General features: G+C 41.8%; 1 protein-coding gene across 1 annotated transcript in view; it reads left to right on the plus strand.

Moving 5' to 3' along the window:
- The window catches only part of LOC145359204 (ceramide synthase 6-like), a 44,672-nt gene extending 22,833 nt beyond the window's left edge, over nt 1–21,839 (plus strand). The window contains exons 5-10 of the mRNA XM_080213674.1: nt 565–615; nt 4,527–4,619; nt 9,150–9,278; nt 12,871–12,977; nt 17,282–17,438; nt 20,813–21,839. Of these exons, the coding sequence (XP_080069800.1) occupies nt 565–615; nt 4,527–4,619; nt 9,150–9,278; nt 12,871–12,977; nt 17,282–17,438; nt 20,813–20,899 (624 nt within the window). The 3' untranslated portion in view covers nt 20,900–21,839. The remainder of the gene's footprint in view (nt 1–564; nt 616–4,526; nt 4,620–9,149; nt 9,279–12,870; nt 12,978–17,281; nt 17,439–20,812) is intronic.
- Nucleotides 21,840–26,644: the final 4,805 nt, after the last annotated feature.

Genomic DNA, 26,644 nt, shown 5'->3' on the forward strand with positions numbered 1-26,644 from the left:
TTCTAGTACAATTCAGAGAATGAACTTGGAACCTGGTTGGCCCCTTCGGTTCAGCAAACTCGCAGGATAAATTTACCTCAGCGTTCAGAGAGGAGCTTTGGTCTTGAAAGCTTGACATTTATTTGCCCAGCGCAATTGCACAAATTTACATGTTTGTTAATCTATAATCAGTGCCCAGTCAACAACTCCAGCACAAACATTTTTTCTGGCAGCTTAAACATTCAGGAGGCAAACAACTCAGCTGGGAGTTGGCCAGAATCTTTTAATGCCAGTGCTTAGGTCTCAACTGTTGCAAAACAGGATGAGCATCAGTTGGATTTAAAGAGATCTATGGGTGAACTGTAACTCATTTTCTTTGCTTCCTTGGCCTCATCATTGGTTCTGGATCTATTTTTCTTTCTATTTGTGCTATAAATGTCTCTGATTCTAGACACATAATCTTGTGTTAACATTCACACAGGCATTTTGAAGAATATTCTCTATAAATTTATTTTTTTTTTAATTCTGTTCTAAGCTGAAAGTATAATGACTTTTTAAATTTGTGTACGTTTCCCCTCTCAACAGAGTTCTTGGCTATGGGATAGCAGAGAATGCTGGTACAACTATCCCTTTCATGTGAGGATCATTTTCATTATATTTTTGTTAATGGTTGGGTTGGGGGGGCACCATTTCTGTAGCCTATGATCCCAGATAATAATGATTCCTGTTGTTACCTTTATGTTTGTATCATCATAGAAGGGGGGAAAAATGAACATTTTGAAGGCATTTGTTGGTCAATCTCTTCTATACTACAGTCATCGATTCATAACAACAAATTAACATTTACCACTTAGTTGCCACCTGATGGAATGGGGGTGGTCAAAGGCTTCGCCCTGAAGGATTGCTTTGTTTTTTAAAGTTTTTTATGGGATGTGGGCATTGCTGGCTGGGCCCAGCATTTGTTGCCCATCCCTAACCGCCCTCCACTTCAGAAGACATTTCAGAGGCAATCATGTGGCCATGGGTCTGGAGTCACATGTAGGCCAGACAGCAGAGGCAGTGAGGCGGTGGCGTCATGGTATTGTTGCTGGACTAGTACCCCAGAGACCCAGGGTAATGTCTGGGGACCCGGGTTTGAATCCCACTGTGGCAGATGGGTGAAATTTTAATTCCATTAAAATATCTGGAATTAAGAATCTGCTGATGATCAAGAAACCATTGTCCATTGTCGGAAAAATCCATCTGGTTCACTAATGTCATTTAGGGAAGGAAATCTGCCATCCTTACCTGGTCTGGCCTACACGTGACTCCTCTCCCACAGCAATGTGGTTGACTCGTAATTGCCCATTTCAGAGGGCACTTAGGCGTGGGCAGCATACACTGGCCCAGCCAGCGATACCCACATCTCATAAAAGAATAACAAAAAGGTAGAATTAAAATAATGAGGGTAGCATATAGCTTCACTTAAAAAATGTTGATCCCCATTTTGCTTTTTGCCTTGCTTGATACCTAAGCCCTAAGCAGTAACAAGATTACATAGGAAATATAACACAGAAGTAGACTTTTCATCCTAACTAAACCATGTTCCTCATCTTTCCTCATCGAAATCTCTCTCTGTAACTATCTATTCCCCGCTCCTTTGTGTGATTGTCCAGCCTCCCCTTAAATGCAAGTATACTATTAATTTAAATACACCCTGTTCGTTCCACATTCTCACCATTCTTTCAGATGTTTCTTCTGAATTCCCTGTTAAATTTCTTGGTGAGCATTTTATTTCATAAAGATTTACAGCATGGAAACAGGCCCTTTGGCCCAATTTGTCAATGCTGCCCAGTTTTTACCACTAAGCTAATCCCAATTGCCTGCACTTGGCCCATATCCCTCCATACCCACCTTACTCATGTAACTATCTAAATGCTTTGTAAAAGACAAAATTGTATCTGCCTGTACCATTGACTCTGGCAGCCTCTTCCAGACACTTACCATCCTCTCAGTGAAAAAAATGCCCCTCTGGATCCTTTTGTACCTCTGCCCTCCCATATCGATGGCCTCCTGGTTGCGCTCTTCCCCACAGGAGGAAACATTCTCTCTGTATCTCCTTGATTAAAACCTTTCATCATTTTAAATACCCCGATTAGGTCAAACCTCAGACACTTGTTTCCACGAGGAAAATGACTCAGTCTGTTCATCCTTTCCCGATGTGTTTATCCATTTATTTCTGGTATCATTCCTTGCGAATCTTCTCTGCACGATCTCTAGTGCCTATATATCTGTAAATAATGCATATTTCTTCATATACATTAAGAGAACTACTACTTTAAAGAAGTGACTTTTATGTATTTATTACTTGATCTTTTCTGTCTTCACGTTTCAGCTTGGTGCATGCTTCATTATACTTAACAAAACAACAATTTTAGCTGTAGCTCTTTTTGGTGAACATACTGTCGATCTACGCCTACTTTCATAACTTAAGTGCCCCCCAAAGATAACATACCAATTTTTGATCTTTCTGGGGATAAGTTTGTCTGTCTAACAAGTTTGACCAGCTCCAACCTTCAGACCGAACCAAATTTCCGTCATCTTACACATCCAATCGGAGAACGACTTCACGTTCTCAGCTGGAAAGTTAATCCAAGACTTATGGACAAAGACTCATTTTGTTCCCACCCCACCCAGTTGTTTAAACTAATTCATGAGATACCTTTAATAAGAATACAACAAAAAAACTTAAAAAATGGCAGCAGGTGGTTACTAAACCTTTCAAGTTATTTTCAGAATAAAGGATATGTTACTTAACGTTTAAACACAGGAGTGGGATAGACTTCTCTATAAAATTATAGCCAAATGGCAAGTCTGGTTTTATTTGGTTGTGGCAGGGCCCTGCACTATAGTGTAAATGAGTTTCCTATGATATGTGTTTGGTAATATATTTGCTCATTAGATGCAACATTGAAGAATATTCCATTTGTCCCGCTTTGTCCACTTTGAAGACTAGGCATGCAAAAGACTGAGTAACCACATGTGATCCTAAAAATGGGTTTGTGTCCAGCTGGTCTGATGTGGGCCAATGGAGACCTCAGTTCATCAGCCGTTCCTGTTCTAGATATAATGAGCTTGGACAACTTCAGTCTAGATCCAAGTGAATGCAAAGCAACAGCACAAACCCACCCAAAACTGGCAGAGAAAGCCACAGCTTGGTGTCGTGGAAAGCATAAGGTTTACTGATGAAGCATATTTAGAAAGGAAAAAGATAGCTTGCCTCATTGCAGAATCTCACCACATCAGGATATCTTGAGTCTCTCATCTGAAATATTGCACCTTCTTCAATTTAACATTTCCTCAAAAATGCCAACTTAATTATTATAATAATTGTAACTATCAGAGTAAGGAGTCAGCCATCCAGGACTCCAATGAATGGATAAAAGCAAAATTTTGCAAATCTGAGACAAGGATAGAAACTGCTGGAAAATCTCAGCAGGTCTGACAGCATCTGTGGAGAGAGAGAATAGGGCCAACATTTCAAGTCTGGGTGACCCTTTGCCAGAGTTGAAGGCAAAAACAGTAGGATGAGATCTATATTGTAAAGGTGACGAGGGAAGTTTGTGTAATTGACCAAGATGTCATAGATAAAAAGACAAATGGAATGTAAGTGTTAGGCAAAAAGGCTGAGAATGATGCAAATGGCATCCATTAAGAGATTGGAGACCCCTTCACCCAGATAACAAGGAAGCTCAGAGCCCTCTATCCCCTCAGAACACAATCAGTCATTAATTTTATTCACAACTGACATTGATAGACCCTTGAGCATGTGGGTCTTAAATGGAACTCAAAGACAACCAGGTGTCAGCAGCTGAGTAAAGCTGCAAGGTGAAGCTACATTTTTGGATCACCGTGCAGAGAACTTTAACATACATTATCTGTGATTGATGCTGACACTGGTTTGACAAATGGATAAATCCCCACCACTGACAGGTGAGCAGCATTTAAAAAGAAAATTGAAAACTGTCGCAAACATTAAGGGCGGGATTCTCCAATCACATTCATTCCCACACTTCTGCCTTCGAGAATGAATGTGACACTCAGTCAACACTCCATTCACTGCAGGAGCACTGGAGAATCCTAGCTACGGACAAGGTCGGAAGTTTCTGATGTAAAAGTTTCTCAGTCTAGTTTTGAAACTGCCCAAATTCCACACAATCAGAATCCAAACAAAATTTGGAACAGAATGGTAGGTGATTTATTGACCTACTCATGGTTTAGCATTTTGAGTGATTATTCTTTACAATCAATGGTGACAAAATCCTGTTTAACTTTCAGATAGTCATCTCCCTTGCCTGCCCAGTAGAAGCAGGTTCATACAGTTCAGGATCAATGTGAGATGTCACCTGGTGAATTTGTGGGCAGTTTCTGCCAGGTGGGCAGAGTGTAAAAAATAAAGCCCTGTGGTTTGGGAAACAAAATCTTTTGTGTCTGTCTCTTTGGCATCACTCAGAGGAAACTTGCTTGAAACAGAAACTTACATCCTGTCTTTTTACCCTTTTTCACAGGAACTTTCATCGGAAGTCTACATACACTTCATGATGGAGTTTGCTTTCTATGGTTCTCTGATATTTTCACAGTTTTTTGATGTTAAAAGAAAGGTAAGCCTCTGGTTACTTGATGATGTGCAGGCACCTGTAGCTTTATATTAGTAGCCAAGATGACGATGTTGCATTGAAGGCATCTGGTGTTCAAATAGCTACTTGAATCTAACATGTGATGAGATATCCAGCACATAAAGAGCCTCCATGTTGCTTGGCTTTTGTTATCAATATCTCCGAGAAATGCGTGGCTCCCTTTTGTTGGAGTCAGCAGCATGGAGCCATTGTTTAGAAAGGAAAACTTGAGCTATTATGCTGCAGACATCCAACACTATATTTATGCTGTATTTATCCAGCTGGTGGATTGAACCGATCGGTGGAGCATGTTATAAGAACATAAGAACATAAGAAATAGGAGCAGGAGTAGGCCATCTAGCCCTTCGAGCCTGCCCCGCCATTCAATAAGATCATGGCTGATCTGTCGCTGCTCAGTTCCACTTTCCCGCCCTCTCCCCATAACCCTTAATCCCCTCTCTTATCAAAAACCCATCAACCCGCGTCTTAAAAATATTTAGCGAGGCAGCCTCCACCACTTCAACGGGCAGAGAATTCCAGAGATTCACCACCCTTTGAGTGAAGAAGTTCCTCCTCAATTCCATTCTAAACCGCCCCCCTTTTATCTTGAGGCTGTGCCCCCTAGTCCTACTGTCCTTTCTGAGCGGAAAGAGTCTCTCCAACTCTATTATATCCACCTCTATTATGCATTATTATCCTAGACATTGGCTCAGCTGGTAGTGCTCTTGCCTCTAAGTCTAAAGGTGAGAATTTAAATCCTATTCCATGATTTGGGCACAAAAATGAGCCAAGGTTGGCATAATGGTGCAGTACTGAGGGGTGCTGCATTTGTCAGCAAATTGGTTGCGGCATTACGGCAGTGCCTGCACTGCAGAAATACCTCATTAGCTGTAAGGTGTTTTGTGACATCCTGGGGGGATTCAGTGCAGTGGGCCACGAGACTCCAGAGGAGGCCATTTTGAGGTTTCCCTTCGGGTGCCACGACCTCCCGTGCACCTCCAGCAGCTGGATTTTCAGCACCGTCAGATCCGTGCCAGAAATCAGCACGGAGCTGCGTAATTTATTTAAATTCTGGTTTAAATATCATTAGCAGGCTTAGGACTGACATCTCCGGGCCGGTTAGCCTCTTTCTCGCTCTTTCTCTCTCGCATGCATTTAAATTGACTTAATGGGCTACACGGCCAATTTTACCAGCAGTTCCCCCTTTACCATTGCATTCGCCCATCCAGAATCAGCATGAAATAGACATGCTCCATAGAAGTTTGATTTGGATGCTCCAGTTAGTGAGGAGGTGGGTGCCAAGTGTCCAACGGCTCTTTGCTTGAGATCGGCTGTGAGGAGAGGGGGGTTCGGAAGAAGAAGGGGGGTCTGCTGCCATTCTGCCTGAGAGCAGTGGAGGGAAAATGGAGGGGCGGGGGGGAGGTGCGTCCACTGCCACTCTGCTTGAGATCAGCAGGGGGGCAGGGGGTCTGCTGCCACTCGGATGAGATCGGTGGGGTGGGGGGGGCGGGAGGCGTGGTAGGGGCCCGCGATTGGTCTGGGTGGTGGGATAAGAGGGTCAGTAATGTTGTGGGGGTGGGGCAATTTTTTGCACATGCGCAGTTGGAGGTGCCGATCGGAGCTGCAGGATTTCGGGAGCATTAAGCGTCGCCCACAGGCTTGTGCAGCACGATTCGGAATTGCTGATTTTTTTTCAGGCAGAATGCTTATGGGGGCACCTGAGAATGGGTCTAAAAGTCAGATCTGAAACACTCCCAGTTTCAAGTCGGCCCAGCACTTAGAATCACAATGGTAAAATAGGCCCCTTCATGTTTGATTTTGACATTTTTGCACTCAAAATCAGGCGTGACGAAGTTGTAAAAACCCACCCTTAGAATTTTTTGAGGAGAATCTCCTCCCCTACCCCCCCAACTATAGTTGTGAACAGCATGCCTTATATTCATTGCTTAGATAGAAATCATAATACTAAACTGTAATGTAGTGAAAGTCAGTGATTTATTAACATCTTAAAATATAACCAACCTAATATTTAGTTTTGATTTTTCAAAGTAATTTAATTTTTTTCAATGCTTTGGTCTCTCTTGAAGGACAAATTCACTTGTGCTGGTTTTCTTTGTGAGTTTATATCATTCTTTTGAATGGACCTACCATATATTAAGCTGATTTTTCTCTACATCTTAACTTTGACTGTAACACTACATTCTGCACCCTCTCCATTCCTTCTATGTGAACGGTATGCTTTGTCTGCATAGTGTGCAAGAAAAAATACTTTTCAATGTATCTCAATACATGTGACAATAAAGCAAATCAAATCCTAGTAGTTCCACACATTTTATTCCTCAAATCTTAGCTATCTATGATGGTGGGCATGAACATTAGAAGTTAATGAGACCCTTACTTAAAAAACCAATCCGCCTCCACCATTGTTTGATCTATAATCAGGAAATTATTAGGGTAATCTTTATTGTTTCCCTGGTTTATGATTCTGTATAGTTGTTTGGGTTTAAACAGTCACTGCTTTCTATCAAGCTGTAATCAGATATGAAAGTTGTTTATGCAGGGTCAACAATGAAGTATTGGCACAGTTCAAGCTCATTATGGAGCATGCAACTGGATAGCATGGAACCATTTGGAATTGTTTAAAATAACTTAAATATGGAATAAATGTCACTAATGTATGATAGAGCAATAGTGTCATTGAAAAGAAGATCAAATTACAAGCTGGGCTATTGATTTTTGTGGATGGAGCCTGCTTGCGTACACACCTCTTTGCACATACCACAGTCCAAGGTTCCTCTCTGCTGGCAACGCTCCACAAGTTTACCAGCTCCTCCCCTGACAACATAAAGACTAGAAATGACGCATGCAGAGTCACCACAATATATTCACATTATGCAGCAATTCCATGCTGGAAGGAGAACTTTACCACAAAATATTGAATAATTGGGGCATTCCGACAATGTCTCCGCACAAATGGAACAGACCCGTGTCTATCAGTAACTTAGAACATAAGAACAGTTAAATTCCATATTCCATTATAATGATGATCATTACAAACACCATCTAATCCCTGACCTTTTTACTTTTCACTTTTTACTGAATTAGCAGAACTTGGCTAGGGCCCCACAATGTGGCTGCTGCTGTTGACCAGTGGTTCTCATTGGAAACTTTGTGTGGCTCGGGGTGGGGATGGGAGGAGGGAGACAGGCAGGTTTATGTTATGGTTTCCAATATGTTAATATGTTTCTGGGGCAGAAATTCCATCAGGATCTCCCATAGCAAGCAGAAATCCTCCTCTACTCAGATATGTCCCAATTTGGACAATAAAGGTTTTGCCAATCACATAGAATCCCTACCATGCAGAAAAAGGCTATTCGGCCCATCAAGTCTGCACCGACTCTCTGACAGAATATCTTCCCAGGCCCTCTCCCTCGCCCTATCCCTGTTAAGAACAGTTTTTACAATTTTTCTTTGGGCAGTAACAGTTTCAGGAGTTCTGACTGATTTGCACTTTCTTATAGAAGGCTGACTTAGTTTTCTGTTGATGGAGAGTTGAGGGTTATGGAATGTAGATCTTATTGAATGGTGGAGCAGGCTTGATGGGTCAAATAGTCTATTCTTATTTTCTATGTTGCGTGTCAAACTATTATACTATTATTTCACTGCCTGCGGGGAATGAGGTGTATTATGTTTGGGTCTCGCTGTGAGGTGTAGAAAAGAATAAGGGAGCCCTTTATACAAGGTGTAAGAGCTTCACAGTCAATCCTAGACTGGTGCCTCAAACTCCACTCTGGGTTGATTTAGCTCCCTGGGTCACCTGACCTGCAGTCTTAAAGGGGCAACATGCACCCCAACCTACACATACCATAGGGGAGGAGAGAAAGTTGGGATAGGGAAAGGAAGTAGCAACAAAAAACAAACTCTGGTCCCGTATTATCAAACAAAAACTCCTTGAGTTGAAGGACATTTTCAATAAAGACTATACTTTTAACCTGGGCACTTGTTCTTCCTGCTAATGCTTCCCCCCATCTCCTCCAAACACAGTGTGGAATATTACCCTCTGGTCCTGGATTGTTACTCCATTACTCCATTCTAGTATAGTGTAACTTGAAGAATGGAAAAATTGGGATTTGTAGTGTCGATAAGTAGCTATCGACTGGTCATCGATAGCAAGCTGGGGGAAATGATGCTTCTTGTGAAAAAGCATTTTCAGTATAATTCTGAAGAAATTCCAAGAAGTAATAACTGCAGATAATGCAACACCCCTTCAGTAAGATATTTGATGGGCAGTTTAGATAATATACTCACATTTCCGGGTACAAGGGTCAGACTTTCCTGACCCAAGCGCAAGGGTTTTTGAACATAAGAACATAACATAAGAACACAAATACACAAGCTTGGATCCCTGAGCTGCGACTGCAAACTACAGCGTACCTCAAATCGGAACATCGCTGAGTGGACTGAAATGAGTCAAGATTCAAATAATCAAAGTTGCCTTTCACTTCTTTGTTTTAGGATTTTTTTGTCATGTGTATCCATCATCATGTCACCATTCTACTGCTTACAATCGCCTATGTTGCCAACATGACACGGGCAGGGACCATTGTTCTCCTCTTGCATGACGCAGCTGACATTGTTTTAGAGGTAGGTGTAAAGAACTAGGCATTGGAGAGAGAATATTTTCCTAATCTGAGAACATGAAGCCACCGTGCGTTTTCTATCGTTACACCGGAGATAATCCCACAAAGGTATCCATCACCCATACAATTGTGTATATCAGTTACAATCTTAATGGAGTGATGACAACAGTTCTTCAAAACTGTTATTGAAAATGGCACATTCAAGTGAGTTGCTGAATTACTGCAGCCAGCTCCCAGGTATCTGCTTTCAGTCAGCTAAACTGATAGTATTGTTTCTTTTAAAAGAAAATTGGACATGGCCACACAGAAGAAGTCAATTTAATTCACCCATATGTGCAGATATTTGCTTTTTATCTGTAAATTATCTGCTCTAATCTAACTCCCCTATATTATTATTTTCTGCCAGATCATTGCTACTTCGAATGTGGATATAACATTTGCCATTATCCAGTCCTTTGAAAGAATTCTATTTGCCAAAAGATTTTTTGAAAAATATCTTGCTTCTGCTGTCCCCAAAATATTTCAATTTTGTATCACACATACCAACTGGGCCTGGCAGCTTTTCTACTTTCAGCCTGATTAACTTTCTTAATGAAAGGCTCCTTTTGAGTACTTTCCTTCAGGAGTAACCTTTTCCCGTCACCCTCAGATGTTCTTACTTTCAACTTTGCTGTAAAAATTGAGTAAAATACTTCTACCATTCCCTCATTCTCAAAATACACCGTGATCCTTTAGTTTTCCATTGGCCTCACCTCTTCTTTCACTATACTTTTATGTACCTGCATATAATAGCCCTTTGTGATACCAATTATATTATATTCCCTTACCTTCATAATTTCCCTTTATTTTCCCTTCTATATATTTTAAATTTATTTTTGCATTATCATCCTTGCAGTTATCATATCTGTCGCTCATTTTAATCTTCACTTTTGCTCTTGCACCTTTACGTATTTAACACTGATCTTCAAATAATATTCTTTCACATACGCAGGGTACCTTGAAGTTGTCCCTGTCCAACCCATATCTAAATATCTATCATTGCTGGTCCATTTGTTTGATCTGCTATTCTACCTAACATTTCAGGCAGGATTCTGCGATCTTGTCCATACCCACCCCACTGCTAGCGAGAATGGAGAATTTGGCCAAAACTCCATTCAGTGCAGCAGGATCGGAGAATCCCAGCCACGGACCAGGTTAGAGGTTTTAAGCACTGGTATGAATTAGGATTCTTTTTAATCCATGCACTGGTATGAATTAGGATTCTTTTCAATCCATTGACATTCACTAACTTTTTGACTGACTCTTTGACTTCTCTTTTTCATTATATCTCTGGTTTGGTATTGGTCACCATTTCATAACTATTTGCTTATCTTCAGACCATTTGTATGTCTTGCTTCATTGTACTGAATCAGGTTTAACATATAACTCTCCCTGATGGAGAAACAACATTTTATTTAAGGAACTCTTCCTGGAGATATCCCAAGAACCTTGCCTCATTGTTACTGCAAATCTCTGCCTTATTCCAGTCCACTATAGAATAATTAAATTTGCCTATAAGTACAATTTTGCTACTATGGTAAACCTCTGAATTACTTACAAATCTTGCCTTCAGTTTCTTTCTCATGATTTGGTGACTTATGCTGCCCATTTTATGGTCTTATTATTGAGAAACCAAGTTGAATAACTAAGAACACAGCTACTAATGGAATGATGAAGAATATGCGAAAATAAATGAAGACTTAATGATCAGGCACAGAAGGGCTAATTCCTTCTGTACTGTATCATTCAATGCATTATTGAATGATTAGGCAACTTAAGTGCTTAAAAATCTGAACATTATAGGGACAAGGCAAGACTAATACCGGCTGATACCAGAGTTGAGGGGGTTGAATTATGAGGAGGGGCTGAATAAACTAGGCTTGTACTCGTTAGAGTTTAGAAGAATGAGGGGAGATCTCATTGAGACATATAAGATGATGAATGGGATGGATAGGATAGAGGTGGAGAGGCTCTTCCCGCTCAGAAAGGACAGTAAGACTAGAGGGCACAGCCTCAAGATAAAGGGGGGGGGCGGTTTAGAACGGAGTTGAGGAGGAACTTCTTCACTCAAAGGGTGGTGAATCTCTGGAATTCTCTGCCCGTTGAAGTGGTGGAGGCTGCCTCGCTAAATATATTTAAGACGCGGGTTGATAGGTTTTTGATAGGCAAGGGGATTAAGGGTTATGGGGAGAAGGCGGGAATGTGGAACTGAGACACGACAGATCAGCCATGATCTTATTGAATGGCAGGGCAGGCTCGAAGGGCTAGATGGCCTACTCCTGCTCCTATTTCTTACGTTCTTATGTTCTAAGAGAGAGAAACTATTTTGTCTTCTTGGAGCAGAGAGAGTTAAGAGTTGGGCTTGGAGGAGAAGATGGTGCAGTTAATTTTGAAATAACGCAGTCGGATGGAAGAGGTGCATTATGAAACCTCAGAGGAATCTAGTCATGGTATTATTGATGAAGTAGAAAAAGTGATAGAGGGAGAGTAGCTTGTTACCAGGATGGGTGACGGGGGTTAGATGCTAAAAATCACTGAGGGATCACAAATTCACCAATTATGAGAAATTGTTTCTTGAATGTTGCTTAGGATTACAATAAGATCCTCACCAGAATGAGAGCAGTATTCAAACCTTGGGTAGATTTGAGGTTTCAAGAGAAATATTGAGAGAAAAGGAGTTTACGAAGGAAGATTAAACAAAGTTTCTTGGCACGTTTCACAATGGAGAAGATATGGAAATTCTATCTGAGGATGGGGAAGATAAATGAATGTCAAGAAATGAACAAAATTTGGAATTAAGGAAATGAACGAATGTGAAGTGTGAGCATCAGCAGAAAGGTGGATGAGTTGGATGATGAGTGATTATTGACGTAATGAAAAAAATACAGAGGAGAGCTTGAAGTTCGGGGAAACTCTTGGGTAAACACAATAAGAAGTATCACAACACCAGATTAAAGTCCAACAGGTTTATTTGGTAGTAAATGCCACTATCTTTCGGAACACTGTTCCTTCGTCAGGTGAGTGGAGAGTTTCCTGACAAAGGAACAGCGTTCCTAAAGCCAGTGGCATTTACTACCCAATAAACCTGTTGGATTTTAACCTGGTGTTGTGATACTTCTTACTGTGTTTACCCTAGTCCAACGCTGGCATCTTCACATTGAAACTCTTGGGTAACAGTGACTAGAGATTAATCCCATCAATGACAATATAGAGTGAAGGCTAGATATTCTTGTGATCCTTCCTTGTACACTGAGTATTTCCACAGCTACGTTTTGTTTTTAATTTCAGATTTCCAGCATCCGCAGTATTTTACGATTGTGTTATTGAAAACTATTTAGTCAGTTGACTAAACCATGCAATGGGTTTAAGTGTGTGGATGTTTCCTGGTTACTCTGGGGACATGCATTCTCTCACCAAGGTTCATTATTCACAGTAAGAAAATGGATAACTTGCCCATGAATGGCTGCTACTTGCGAGTTGCATGTTTGTCGTGGACAGTTTTCTTAAAGATTTATTGATATGTTCAGGACACTCATTATTGTTTCCTTTCATTCCAGCTGGCTAAAATGGCAAACTATGCGAAATGGCAAAAGCTCTGTAATGTCTTCTTCTTGATGTTTGCTGTGGTTTTCATTGTGACCCGCCTGGTAATATACCCCATCATGTAAGTAACATCCACCTGAACTTTTCACAATTAGCTAACCTTGGTTTAACAAAGAGCAGTAAGATTTTTCCAATGTCTTTAAAAAACGTATATATCTTCCTCCTCCTCCAGGTGTGGACTCCTGTTGGGATATAATTTCATAAACTCTGGTCATTCTGTGATGCCTTGGCCAATTGTGCGTGCTTCGTGTTTGAGCCTGGACTGTGGATGTAGCCAGATTATTTGGCCATTTAGCGTTTTGAAATCAGGACCTCACTCAACGTGGGCACACGTCAACTTTTCAGCAATTAAGGCCCACAGCAACTTGCCTGATTTTTCCGTCCCTAATGAAGGCTGAGATAATCTGACTCAGCACAGATAGGGAAGCAAATTTGGGATTTTTTGGGTTGCACGTATAGGATGCTGATTCTCCTAGTGCAATGGTTTGGGGGACACCAGCTGAGGCTGTTTTGTGGGCTCCCCGCTAGGCACAATGGCCTCCGTGGCAAAGATTTTGGCATAATCAGCTCCGTGCCAGAAATCGGCGTGAAGCTGATTTCAATATTTAATTTGGGATTTGCATCCCACCAGCGGGTCCGGGACTGGCAGTACCACCCCCGCCACTCTCTCACTCTCACAACCAGTAGTTATTCCCTCCAGCAGCATTCACAACAGCTCCACATGACTGGAGGACAGATGGCCAACCCCGCTGGAGAGCCCCCCAGGAGGTTGGGGCAAAGCGGAGTGCCCCCTAGGCAGTGCCAGCTTGGCAGTGGCACCTCAAGGGGCCCCACCCAAGGGGCACATTGGCAATGGCCAGGGGACAAACTGGCAGTGCCCAAGGGGCACCTTGGCTCTCCCCACCAGGCATGAGGCAGTGTCAAGCGGGCAGGGCCACAGGAGGACAGGGCTTATGGCGGGGTGGGGGGGGGTGGTGGGAGTTGTAGCGGGGACTATCAATGAAGGTTAGACATCCCGCTGCTACTCTGCACTTATAGCTTTGGGAGAGAGAGGAGATGATTGGGGCTGGCCATCCAGGTTGGGGAGGGGGAGATGATTGGGGTGGAGGGGGGAAGACGTTGGGAGTGCCCAAGTGTGGTAGGGGATGAGGGTGTCAAGCTGATGGGGGTGGGAGGGACTGCCATGGAAAGGGGAGGTGGTCAGGGAGATCGGAGTTGGGGGGGAACATCAAGACTTGCCTGGAGAGATCCGGGATTGAGGGGGTAGAGGGGCAGCAATGGAGGTTTGCTGTACTTGCCAGCAACTGGGAGGCCAGCAGTGTGGGATTAGTTGGGATCTTCGCTCTGACAGATCGGCGCATGTGCAGTGGCGCACCCAGCACAATGCTGCCGGCCTCTTAAGTGAGAATAGGCCCCACCTATTGATATTCAGAGTGAATTCCGCCAAGGCACTCTGCAGTGCTCAGAGCATGGGAGATTCATCCTGAAAATCCCGCTTAAAAAAACCAGTGGCAGTTACTCCAGTTTTCACATGAATTGGGGACTTTTCTGGGAGAATCCCAGCCATCACCTTTGTTCATTTAGTGGAAGCAAGGAGCTGTATTTTCTTTGATTTAAAAAGGTTTCAAGGGAAATAAAGGGATAAGAACAAATCTGTTCTTGTCAGCGACATACATATCCCTGAATGAATAAATAAAGGACAATTTTTCGTTGACTTTAAGTGGATTGAATCTGAGAAATCCAAATGTCCATTTTTAAATGACCAGATTTTGAAAATGAATGCTCTAAAATTCGTACTGTATTGGTTGACATAACAACAGAAAATAAATGATTGGACATCACCACTGTAATAGCAGAACTGAACCTCAGTCAAGCATGTTAAATTGTGATCCACGTGCAATCCATCCTAATATCCAGACCAATGCTTGTTAAATCATTTAGATGAACGCACTCAGAAAGAGCAGAAAAAGTATTTTATTTTTAACTAGTTTGCAAGAATTCTTTTAGACTGAAAGTTCATAATTAGTTGGGACATGCCTGTAGTGAGTCTGCAGAAGCAGAAGTCCCATCACCAAAATCCCTTTATTTACAACTCTAACAGGGCAAAGAGTGCTGCCAGTCAGAAGTCTACCTCGGAGGGTATCAGAGGAACTGACACTCCTGGTTAATAGAAGGCAAAGACTCCCTAACTGGCTCATCAATTGGATCCTTAATCAGGGATGTCTTTTGTTGAGATCATTAATCAGGGACATCTTTTTGTTTTCAACAAAATAAACAAAATCAACTTAACTTAGGGACAACTCAAAAAGGAGCAGCTCCCTGAAAGGAGGGGAACCGTCCGAAATAAAAAGACAAAGCAGAAAGGAAACTTAAAACATCAAATTAAAATGTGATTAAAGGGGTCAATAATACACCCCACTCCCTGCTGTGTCCATCGGGCATGGAGAGTATCAACAGTGCCCTCGGACACCGGATGCTCCCTTTCCAGGGACACCTGGCCACGAATATAGCCGCGTAGAGGGGCAGACAGTCGGGTTGGACAACCCCCTTGATTGCCCGTTGCCTGGACCTGTAGACGGTAGCCTTAATCAGGGAGTTCATGTTCCAATAAGCCAACCTCAATGGCCTGATTGAAATCATTATAATTCTCAAACTATTTTTAAAAAATCTTTAACAAGAACATAACATTTTCATATGACCCTGCAGTGGCAATATTGCTCAGTTAGTTAACTATTTTGGACAAGAAAGTATTTCATAAAAGAACAGATTCCTCATGGCTGCTTGTAATGAACCCTAATTTTGAGTTTAGGATCAATTTAATCACAAACATAGGAAATTTATCCCCATAGTAATTAGGCAAGCCAAGTGAGAAGGGATTAAGTATCTTGAGGCTAAGAGCAGGAGCCCACTCTGTGTAACTAGGATGCATTTCCGAATCATAGAATCCTCACAGTGAAGAAGAGGCCATCCAGCCCATCGAGGCTGCACTGACTCTCTGACAGAGTATCTTACCCAGATCTTCTCTCCCATAACCCCACATATTTCCCATGGCTTTTCCATCTAGTGTATACATCTTGGGACACTTAAGGCGCAATTTAGCATGGTCAATCTACCTAACCTGCACATCTTTGGACTCTTGGGAGGAAGCTGGAGCACCCCCAGGAAACCCATGCAGACATGGGAAGAACATGCAAATTTCTCGCAGAGAGTCACCCAAGGCCAGAGTTGAACCTGGCTCCCAGGAGCTTTGGGGCAGCAGTGCTAACCATTAATCATTGAAGAGGAAACAGTCCAATTCATTTCCATGGCCTGTGCCCTGCTTTCATGTAGAATTAAATTTAAATGTTGCCGTGAATTTAAGAAAGCCCCAGTGATTTGAAGATTTTGATTGTAAAACTGAAATTCAGGCATTCAAAACCTAGGATTGCCTCACTTGCCTCAACTAATTGAACTGGATCTCAGTTGTACTGCTCTTGAGTCATTGCATTTCATGTGGTGTTTGTCACCTCTTGCCAAGTTACGTGTCTTTGAGCAGCTGTTGTGAAGAAGTGTGTGGTTATCATTCTCATGCTCTCAGCAGCTAAGGTAGCAAGAGGCCTGTAAACGGGTGGAAAAGGCATGAAAAGCATTTTTGTCCCTGCACGAAAAGAACATAAATATTACTTAGGATTGGCAAAAGGTTGTTGAGCCTAACAAGCCTCCTAACCGTTTCTGCCCAACTCCTAACTTAATTTCTGCCTTTGCTAATTTTAAATAACTTAATGCATAATTCTTCCTAGATCGTACTGGTATGCAGGCTTCATTGGGATTGTATATTGATTTTAATTGTATGTTTATTGTGTCACAAGTAGGTTTCATTAACACTACGCATTCTGGTGCCTATTCGGGTACACTGAGATAAAATTTAGCATGGTCAATGCACCTAACTAGCACGTCTTTTGGACTGAAAGGAAACCAGAGCACCCGTAGGAAATCCACGCAGACATGGGGAGAATGTGCAAACTTCGTGCAATTGAACTTAGGTCCTTTGCACTGTGAGGCAGCAATGTTAACCACTGTGCCAGCGTGCCTTTATTCTATGATTAGAGAGGACAAAAGAATTTTGGTACATTTTCATTCTTGCTGTCAAGTTGGTAATCTGCCCTGCCGGATTTTCCACTGTTTAAAGATTGTGCCTGATTTTATTCCACTGATTTCAATAATTTTTTTATGACCAAGTGATCCATCATGTTAGGTTATTGCCCAAGTGGGGAAGATGGAAACCTCTATCCCCATTTACATACTATGATTCAAATTGGTTTCCATTTTGGATGTTACACCACACAACTCTTTAACCCAGACGTGTGTTTTATGTTTGGTTTATAGGAGCATCAGATCTGTGTTTTTTGAAAGTTGGGAGATCATAGGACCATTCAAAATCTGGGGCTTCATAAACCTCCTTCTCATCACACTGCTGATTATGCACATCTACTGGTCCCATCTAATCATCCGCATGGTGTTTAAAGCATTTCATAAAGGAAAGGTAAATATCGAGCTTATCATTTTCAATGGATTATAATTAAGGAACCATTCAGGTGGTGTGAAAGTAACAGTTTAAGGATGGCTTCACTGAAATTGAAGCAAAACGTTGTAGATGCTGGGAATCTGAAATAAAAACTGGAAATGCTCAGCAGGACTGGTGAAATATCACAGATTTGAAATGGTTCTCTCTTCACAGACGCTGCCAGACCCGCGGAGTACCTCCAGCAGTTTCCATGTTTATTTTCTGTGGTCTTATTGGACCTCCTGAGGTTATTGTTTGTCTCTTTTGAAAGGAAGTTAATGTTTTTTGCTACAAGTAACATTGGGGAATGACAGATTTTTAATTGTCTCCTATTGTCACCCTCAGAAGACCATACTCAATTGTGCCAGTGTGAGGCCTTTCCCCGCCTCTGGATTGTTAAATATGTTCAAGGCTGAAATGGACAGAGTTTTAATCAGTAAAGGAATCAAGAGGTGTGGGGACAAGGTGGGAAATGGAGTCAAGGATTTTTGCATCAGATTAGTCACAAACTCATCAAATAGTGGAGCAGACTCAATGGACTGAATGGCCTTCTTCTGCTCTTGCATCTTATGGCCTCCTACCCCAGGGCAGGTTTTGGGGGGGTGAAATTGTGGGGAATGGGCCCTAATTTTCTTGCCCCCACAATGAAAACATTCCCAGGAATATGCCTTTAGATCTCACAGTGGGGTAGCCAAGTAACACTAAGGACCCAAATACATTAGAAACTTGGTTAGAACATCCAAATTCGTTTCATTCCAGTTCACTCATGGGTGGAACCTTCTCTTCTGAGTCAGATAAATGTGAGTTGAAGATAGACTGCAGGGTACAAGACCACAATCTAGACCAATGCAGTTGCATTTTTGAAGAGATTATCACTGATTTCCCAGTACAGCCGTAACTCTACTCTGAAGACCATAAACACAAGTATATCTGACACACAATGGGTCTAGCCAGACCCTCTTCTCAATGTGAAATGAATATATGCCAGAAATTGCTGCCTTCATCTGCAGCTAGGATTCTCCAGTGCCGTTGCAGTGAATAGAGTTTTGGCAGAGCGCCCAATTCTCCATTCCTGCTGGCAGCAGGGCGGGAACGAGCACAATTAGAGAATCCTGTCCCTAGTTTTTCATTTTCCTCAACTGTAACAGGTTATTACTCCAGGGTCATCAAGGAAGGAAAAGACAACCCGAAACTCCCCTATTGACCAACTGCCCATCTGTTCTTTCCAGCTACTGCCCAGTTCTAATTTACCTTTACTTTCCAATGCACCTGAATATGTCAACATTTCCCAACTCTACCCTAAATCTCAAACTTCTGGAATCCCTCTAAACCTGGTTCCTGTCCTTTTCATGGCACCAAAATTTGCCGTGATCAAACTCACAATTGATATTCTGTATGACAGAATCTGTAGTGTGCAATCTGTCAACCTAGTCCCCCCTGTAACCTTTCGCAGGGTCAATGAAGTCATCCTCTTACATTGATTCCCCAGCAACCAAAATCTTAATATTATTAATAGCTGCTGGCACTCTGGTAATTTTATTATGCTTTCATGGGATGTTGGCATTATTGGCAAGGCCAGCATTTATTACTCATCCCCAATTGTCCTTGAATTGAGCAGTTTGATAGGCCCTTTTTCATGTTGCTGTGAATCTGGAATCACATGTAGGCCAGACCGGGTAAGGATGGTAGATTTCCTTTCCTAAAAGACATTAGGGAACCAGATGGGTTTTTATAACAGCCAATGATAGTTGGCATGGCCACCATAGTTTTCCATTAATTGAATTTACAGCTAGCATGATAGAATTTTATAGAATCCTACAGTGTAGAAGGAAGCCGTTCAGCCCATCAAGTCTGCATCGACCACAATCCCACCCAGGCCCTATCTCCATAACCCCACCTATTTACCCTGCTAATCCCCCCTGACACAAGGGCCAATTTAACATGGCCAATCAACCTAACCCGCACATCTTTGGAGTGTGGGAGGAAACCGGAGCACCCAGAGGAAAACCATGCAGACACGGAGAATGTGCAAACTCCACACAGACGATGACCCAAGGCTGGAATTGAACCCAGATCCCTCGCACTGTGAAGCAGCAGTGCTAACCACTGTGCCACCGTGCTGTGAACACATTTGAACCCATGCCTCCAGAGCAATTGGCCTCCGCCTCTGGATTATTAATCTACTGATGTTGCCACTACACAACCATCTTCCCCAATTAAAATCAAAGATAAAATTAATGCTATGGAGAGAACACCTTCTAACCTTTGTCAAACTGGCTTCATTAGATTGAAGTCAAGAACATAAGAACTAGGAGCAGGAGTAGGCTATCTGACCCCTCGAGCCTGCTCCACCATTCAATAAGATCAAGGCTGATTTTTTTGTAGACTCAGCTCCACTTACCCGCCTGCTCACTATAATTTTTAACTCCTTTACTCTTCAAAAACCTATCTATATTTGCCTTAAAAACATTCAATGAGGTAGCCTCAACTGCTTCGCTGGGCAGGAAATTCCACAGTTTCACAACCCTTTGGGTGAATAAGTTCCTCCTCAACTCAGTCCTAACTCTGCTCCCCCTTTGGGGCTCTGCCCCCTGGTTCTAGTTTCACCCGCCAGTGGAAACAATCTCCCTGCTTATATCTTATCTCTCCCCTTCATAATTTTATATGTTTATAAGTCATTCACTCCAAAGCACAGGTGTGTGAGAACATCCCCTGGAGATGCATTTGCATCTTTTAAACTTCTACAGTTGGAAGTAGTTTTAAAGTTAAAGTTGTGTCACAAGTAGGCTTATATTAACACTGCAATGAAGTTACTGTGAAAATCCACTAGTTAACACACTCCGGTGCCCGTTCGGGTACACCGAGGGAGGATTTAGCATGGTCAATTCACCTAACCAGCACATCTTTCAGAATGTGGGAGGAAATCCACGCAGACATGTGGAGAATGTGCAGACTCCGCACAGTCAGTGACCCAAGCTGGGAATCTAACCTGGGTCTCTGGCGCTGTGAGGCAGCAGTGCTAACCACTGTGGATCTCTGCATTCAAAGCTGTGTTACATTAACCCAGAAGTGGTATAGAGGGATATAGGCCAAATGTGGGCAACTGGGACTAGCTTAGTGGTTAAAAACTGGGCAGCATGGACAAGTTGGGCTGAAGGGCCTGTTTCCATGCTGTAAACCTTTAAGTATGTGTTGTCCTCAAATATATAGAAAATGGTGCAGAATTTCTTTACCTTGATCAAGAAAGTAATTTTGATTTTAGGGCACCTGTCCCTGAATCATGGGGCAGAAATTATGACTGCCTTTGGTTGAACATCTAAACTGTGATTTTCTTTCTTTTCCTTAATGATTAGGTGTCAAAAGACGATCGAAGTGATGTGGACAGCAGTTCAGAGGATGAGGATCAACCTGAACAAAATGCCCATGCAAAAACATCATAACAGCCTTTTATAGTGACTGACCAAGAATTTCCACAGTTTCTCAGGATGCAAGTCGAAAAAGCGAGAGAGACCGGAAGCTTTTTATTTAAAACAAAAACTACATGAAAATGTGCATTTGTGTCATAATTGGCTGAAAGTTATTCCTTGTTTACTGTTTACATAAATTTATCAAAACATAATTATGATATTTGCTAGTTCAGAGTATTATAACTGCACTACTAAGGTCCAAATTATGATAAGGCAATCAGGATATTTTGGCATGGGTGGAACTCCTTTGACTTAATTTCCAAAATAAACTTTATAGGCATGCAATTTTTAAACAACACAACTGAGCCTTGTCATTTAACTAAGGTAAAATGGTGTATGTTTTTCATCTCGAAAGGAACTGTTTCAAGACATAACAAATGGTCTTGGTGCCCTACTCCGCTGAGTAGGGCAAGAATGTAGCCATGCTTCCTAGCCTGATCACATTCCCTGACTCCAGCTTGACAGTCCATTTATGTAGATGTTGGATACGAAGGATTTGAAGCCTGTCGTGAAGAGAATAGGCACCTGACACTCGGCCACTAAAACGCATTAATGAAGAATGATTACCCACAATACCAAAGTGTGAGCGATGCCTGTGGAACTGTTTTCCAACATGCCTCACATCCTTCAGGCAAAGAAAGAAATATGGTTCTACACTTGCAAGAAATATTTTAACATTGCTATCTTGTTGGAAGTCCATTTTTTTTTAAAAGTGGTAGACAGATTCCTTTACAAGGAATTCAACAACTTCAGATGATTAACTCTGCCCCATCTCAACCCTTTATTTTCATTTTTAGTTTTTAACTGTTCTCTATCTTTTATTTCTTTGTTGTCTTTCCTTATTTTTTCCCCATGTTATCCCCTTTCCTAACCTTTTTGCTCCATTTGCTTCTCCTTTTCCCCCTTTTCTCAATTTTACCACCCACCCATCTCCTCCCCCGCCCTCCCCACATCTTCATCTGTCATAGCTTACCATCTGATTTCAGCTTCTCTGCTGTTTGGCCATTCTATTCTCTATTATTCTTGATTAATAAGGAGATCAGGGGTTATGGGGACAATGGGATGAGGAAAAATATCAGCCATGATTGAATGGCAGAGCAGACTCAATGGGCCGAATGGCCTAATTCTACTCCTATGTCTTATGGTCTCTATGGATTGCCATTAGCAGCCTTTTCCCCTGTTTTTTGTGGGTCTGACTCATCTTTCATTCCCTACCCTACAGTATAAATATCTCCCACTTTCTATACCGTTTAGTTTTAACAAAGGATCATCTGGACTCGCAACATCAATCTTTTCTCTCCTTACAAATACTGCCAGACCTGCTGAGATTTTCCAGCATTTTTTCTGTTGGTTTCAGATTCCAGCAGTAATTTGCTTTTACCTTTTACAAGGCACCGTGAAACACTGATTTTCTTAAATTCTCTGTACCCATATGATCATGTGCCAGAACACTGATAGAAACTTCTCCATGGTCTTACGTTTGTGTCTCCTTATAAATGTCATGCTTGGCAAAGAGTTAAGGCACTTAAAACAGGGGAAATTGTCCAGTACTTTTCCACTCTTAAGAACTGTAACGCAATTACGAACTGTCATAATACAAGAAACAAGCAGCATCGTGGCTACAAGAAAGAAGTTTTTGAGGCCATAAAAAATCTTTAGATTTGTTACTGGGCTGTAAAGGTTCATCAGAGTTATTTTATTCCTATGTAAAACTGGAAATTGTTAAAATAAAAACAAAACTGCTGCAAGTCACAGGTCGGGTAGCATCTGTTGTAAGTTGATGTCCAAGCTTTAAGCTGCTGCTACAGCCCCATCACAAGTGGTGACAGCATGTATGATTCATACATGTGACAAGACATTGCCTCCTCGCGTGAAGAATGGCTGCTTCCTGGAGGTCTGAAAGCATTTGGCATGTCACTGGGTCTTAGTTTTCAGCAGAGAGGAATGAGATGTTAGAAATATAGATACACCAATAATTCACTAAAGGCAATATTTCAAATGAGCAGTTAGTTGGATGTATTCTGCATATTTCATTCCACAATATTTTGTCCACATCACAGGTGTGGTCTGAAGTCTGAACAGAGTTTCCAAGTGGGGACTAATTTGAATGCGAAAACCACCTTGATATTTATGACTTAGAGTCATTGGTGCAGATTAATATGGTTCCCACCTTGAAAATCATAGGAATTGGAATTGACCTTTCAGTCTCGATGCTAGTTTGCTAATCAATTGATTCATGGCTGATCTGACTCTCAATCTATTTACTTGTCTTTATCCCTTCATATTCACATCTTAAAAATCTTCATTTGACCTCCATTTTGAAAATTTCAATTCATCCAGCACTGATAGCCTTTTGGAGAAGAGAGTCAAATATTTCCTTTGTGTGAAAATATGGTGCAACAAATGCTGGCCTTGCCAGTGACACCCACATTATCAAAGAACATAGACAAAATGCAAGTGATGCTTCAGTTCTTCAGAGCCTTGGTCCGATCATATCTGGAATATCACACTCAATATGACATACAACAATAAAGATATTGGCCTTAGTAGGACAACAAAGATTCCCAGAACATGGGAGGCCATGGCCTAGGGGTATTATCACTAGATTATTAATGCAGAAACTCAGCTAATGTTCTGGGGACCTGGATTCCAATCCCACCATGACAGATGGTGGAATTTGAATCCAATAAAAAACATATGGAATTAAGAATCTACTGATAACCTTGAAACCATTGTCAATTGCCAGCAAAACCCATCTGATTCACTAATGTCCTTTTAGGGAAGGAAATTTGTCATCAGTAGCTTATTTTACCTGATCTGGCCTACATGTGACTCCAGAGCCACAGCAATGCGGTTGACTTTCAACTGCCCTCTGAAATGCCATTCAGCTCAAGGGCAACTTGTGATGGACAATAAATGCTGGCTGGTCAGCAACAGCCATGTCCCATGAATGAAAAAAAAACTTGGACCTAATGGATTGTCAAATGGAATAGCTCTAGTTTTAAGTGCATGCCACACAAAGGTTTTCCACACAAAGGAAATAGTTTTTCTGAATTTACCCTCTCAAATCCATTTATCATCTTAACCATCTTGATTAGATTACCCCTCAATCTTTGAAACTCAAGGAAACATAAACTATGCTTCTTCAATTGTTCCTTATTTTAACCCTTAAAGTGCTGATGTTCTGGTGAATCTGTGTTGTCCTCTCAAGGCCAATATCGTTATTGTAGTGCGATGTGTTGAGTGTAATATTCCAGAGGGGGTCAGCTTAGCTCAATTTGGCTGGATTGCTGTTTTGTGATGCAGAGCAATGCCAACACGGTGTGTTCAATTTCCATACCGGCTGAAGTTATTCATGAAGGTCTCACCTTCTCAACCTTGCTCCTTGCCTGGAATTTGTGTTCCTCAGGTTTGAAAGTTTCAATTCATTCAGCACTGATAGCCAGTCAAAAGTATCAAAGATGAGTAGCCTATGGTCATCTGGGACAATGGTGACTTTACTTTTAATAGTCCAAATGAGAGCTGACAAAGGCTCTGTAGAACTGAAGCATCACTTGCTCACCCTGGCATTTTTTCTAAATTCTTTGATAGAATGTGGATGTCCCTGGCAAGGCCAGCATTTGTTGCTTATCCATAACTGCCCTTGCACTGAGTGACTTGCTAGACCATTGGGATAAAGATAAAAGTGCTGGAAAAACTCAGGTGTGACAACATCTGGAAAGAAAAACTGGCCGGAATTCTACAGCCCTGCCCACCATGGAATCAGAGCAGGTGAGATGTGGATGCAGGTTTGACCTCGGACGGGGTTTTCCAGTCTCATTTGAGCGACACAGTAAAATCCCTCCCAATGTTTCAAATCCGATCTGACTCTTCTCCAGAACATTGCTATGGATCTGTAGTCACATGTAGATCAGACCAGGTAAGGATGGCTAATTTTCTCCCCTGAAAGGACATTAGTGAACCAGATGGGTTTTGGCAACAATCGGTGATAGTTTCATATTTTCAATTCCAGAATTTTATTAATTTAATTAAATTCCACCAACTGAGGTTTGAGCCTGTGCTCCCAGGGCATTAGCGTAGGCCTCTGAATTACTAGTCCAGTGACATTACCCATTCCAATCTCCCTTGGGGATAAAGAGCAACATTCCATTACTGATTGCTTATTGTGCCTGTGTAGAAAATGTTCCAGCCAATTGTTATACCTAGATGCCAAAATCACTTTGCAGACCCAGGTTTTCAAGTCCTCACCATTAAAAAAACTTAGTGATTTGTCCGGTTGAATGGGTGGAGGGGGGAATTGATTTAACTGCCATGATTAGCAGCAGCTGCACTTCTTCTGGAGAGGTGGTAAAACATTTTGAAAGAGAGAAAAGAGCTGATATTTTGAGTCCAGGTGACCCTTTGTTAAAACCCAAGTCAAAGCTTTAACAAAGGGTCATCTGGACTTGAAACATCAGCTCTTTTCTTTCCTTCCAGATGCTGCCAGACCTGCTGAGATTTTCCAGCATTTTCTCTTTTGGTTTCAGATTCCAGCATCAGCAGTAATTTGCTTTAATCTATACTTTTGAAACTCTGTTGCTTTGCTGAATTGTGGAGCATACATTAGCTTCTAATTGCCACTTAAAGGACAGCTGCCAACAACTCCAGCGGCAAAAATAATGAACCTAGTTAAAATTCCACACGCTATTATCTCCAAATACACATGTAAAGAGCTAAGGATCGCAATGTTGCTCTGCATATAGAACATAGAACATTACAGCGCAGAACAGGCCCTTCGGCCCACGATGTTGCACCGACCAGTTAAAAAAACAATGACCCTCTAACCTAAACCAATCCCTTTTCATCCATATGTGCTGCACCTGTGTGAAAGTTACTGTGTATGAAAATTTCATGGTGCAAAGAGTGTCTTCCATTGAGCTGCAAGGTGCAGTGAGCAGTTAAAAATGTATATTAATGTCCTAAGAGGTGAGCGTTTTGTTTTGACAGGACATCCCTGAGACTGAGAGACAATTGTGTTCACCAGTTTAACTAAGCATGCTTTCTACAAATGGACAGTGTATGAGGCCTAACCCGGCTCCCCCCCAACCATTCTTACGTACAGCAGGTTACTTTGGGAAGCTGGATTACTGACAGTGACTAGACACTGCACTGTAGCATAGTATACTGTTGCTATGATATGTGTACCACTGAAGCTGGAAAATACATTATTATAGCACCTTTAATGTAGTGTACTGATAATTAGAAGGAAAGCATTTGGCCCAACTACACCAACTCTCCAACAGAGCATCCTACCCAGGCCTATTCCCATGTCCCCACATATTTACCCCACTAATCTACACGTCCTGGGACACTAAGGGTCAATTTAATATTGCCCAATTCACCTAACCTTTGGACTGTGGTAGGAAGCCAGAGCACCCAGAGGAAACCCACGTAGACAAAGGGAAAATGTACGAACTCCACACAGTCACTCAAGGCTGGGATTGAACTCAGTTTCCTGGCACAGTGAGGCAGCAATGCTAACCACTGTGCCACCGTGCCATCCAAAATAAAAGTATTACCTGACAAAAAGGTTAACTCTTTGAGCTACTTAAAGATATTAAGGTCAAGCTTGGCCAAAGAGCAGGGTTTAAGGAGTGTATTAAAAGAGGAGAGAGAGATGGGAAGATTTAGGAATGGAATTCCTGAGTTTTTGGACCTAGACAGCCGAAGGCAAAGTCA

This window comes from Carcharhinus amblyrhynchos, chromosome 27, assembly GCF_965287045.1.
Source record: "Carcharhinus amblyrhynchos chromosome 27, sCarAmb.v2.hapA, whole genome shotgun sequence".
NCBI classification, from domain to species: Eukaryota; Metazoa; Chordata; class Chondrichthyes; order Carcharhiniformes; family Carcharhinidae; genus Carcharhinus; species Carcharhinus amblyrhynchos.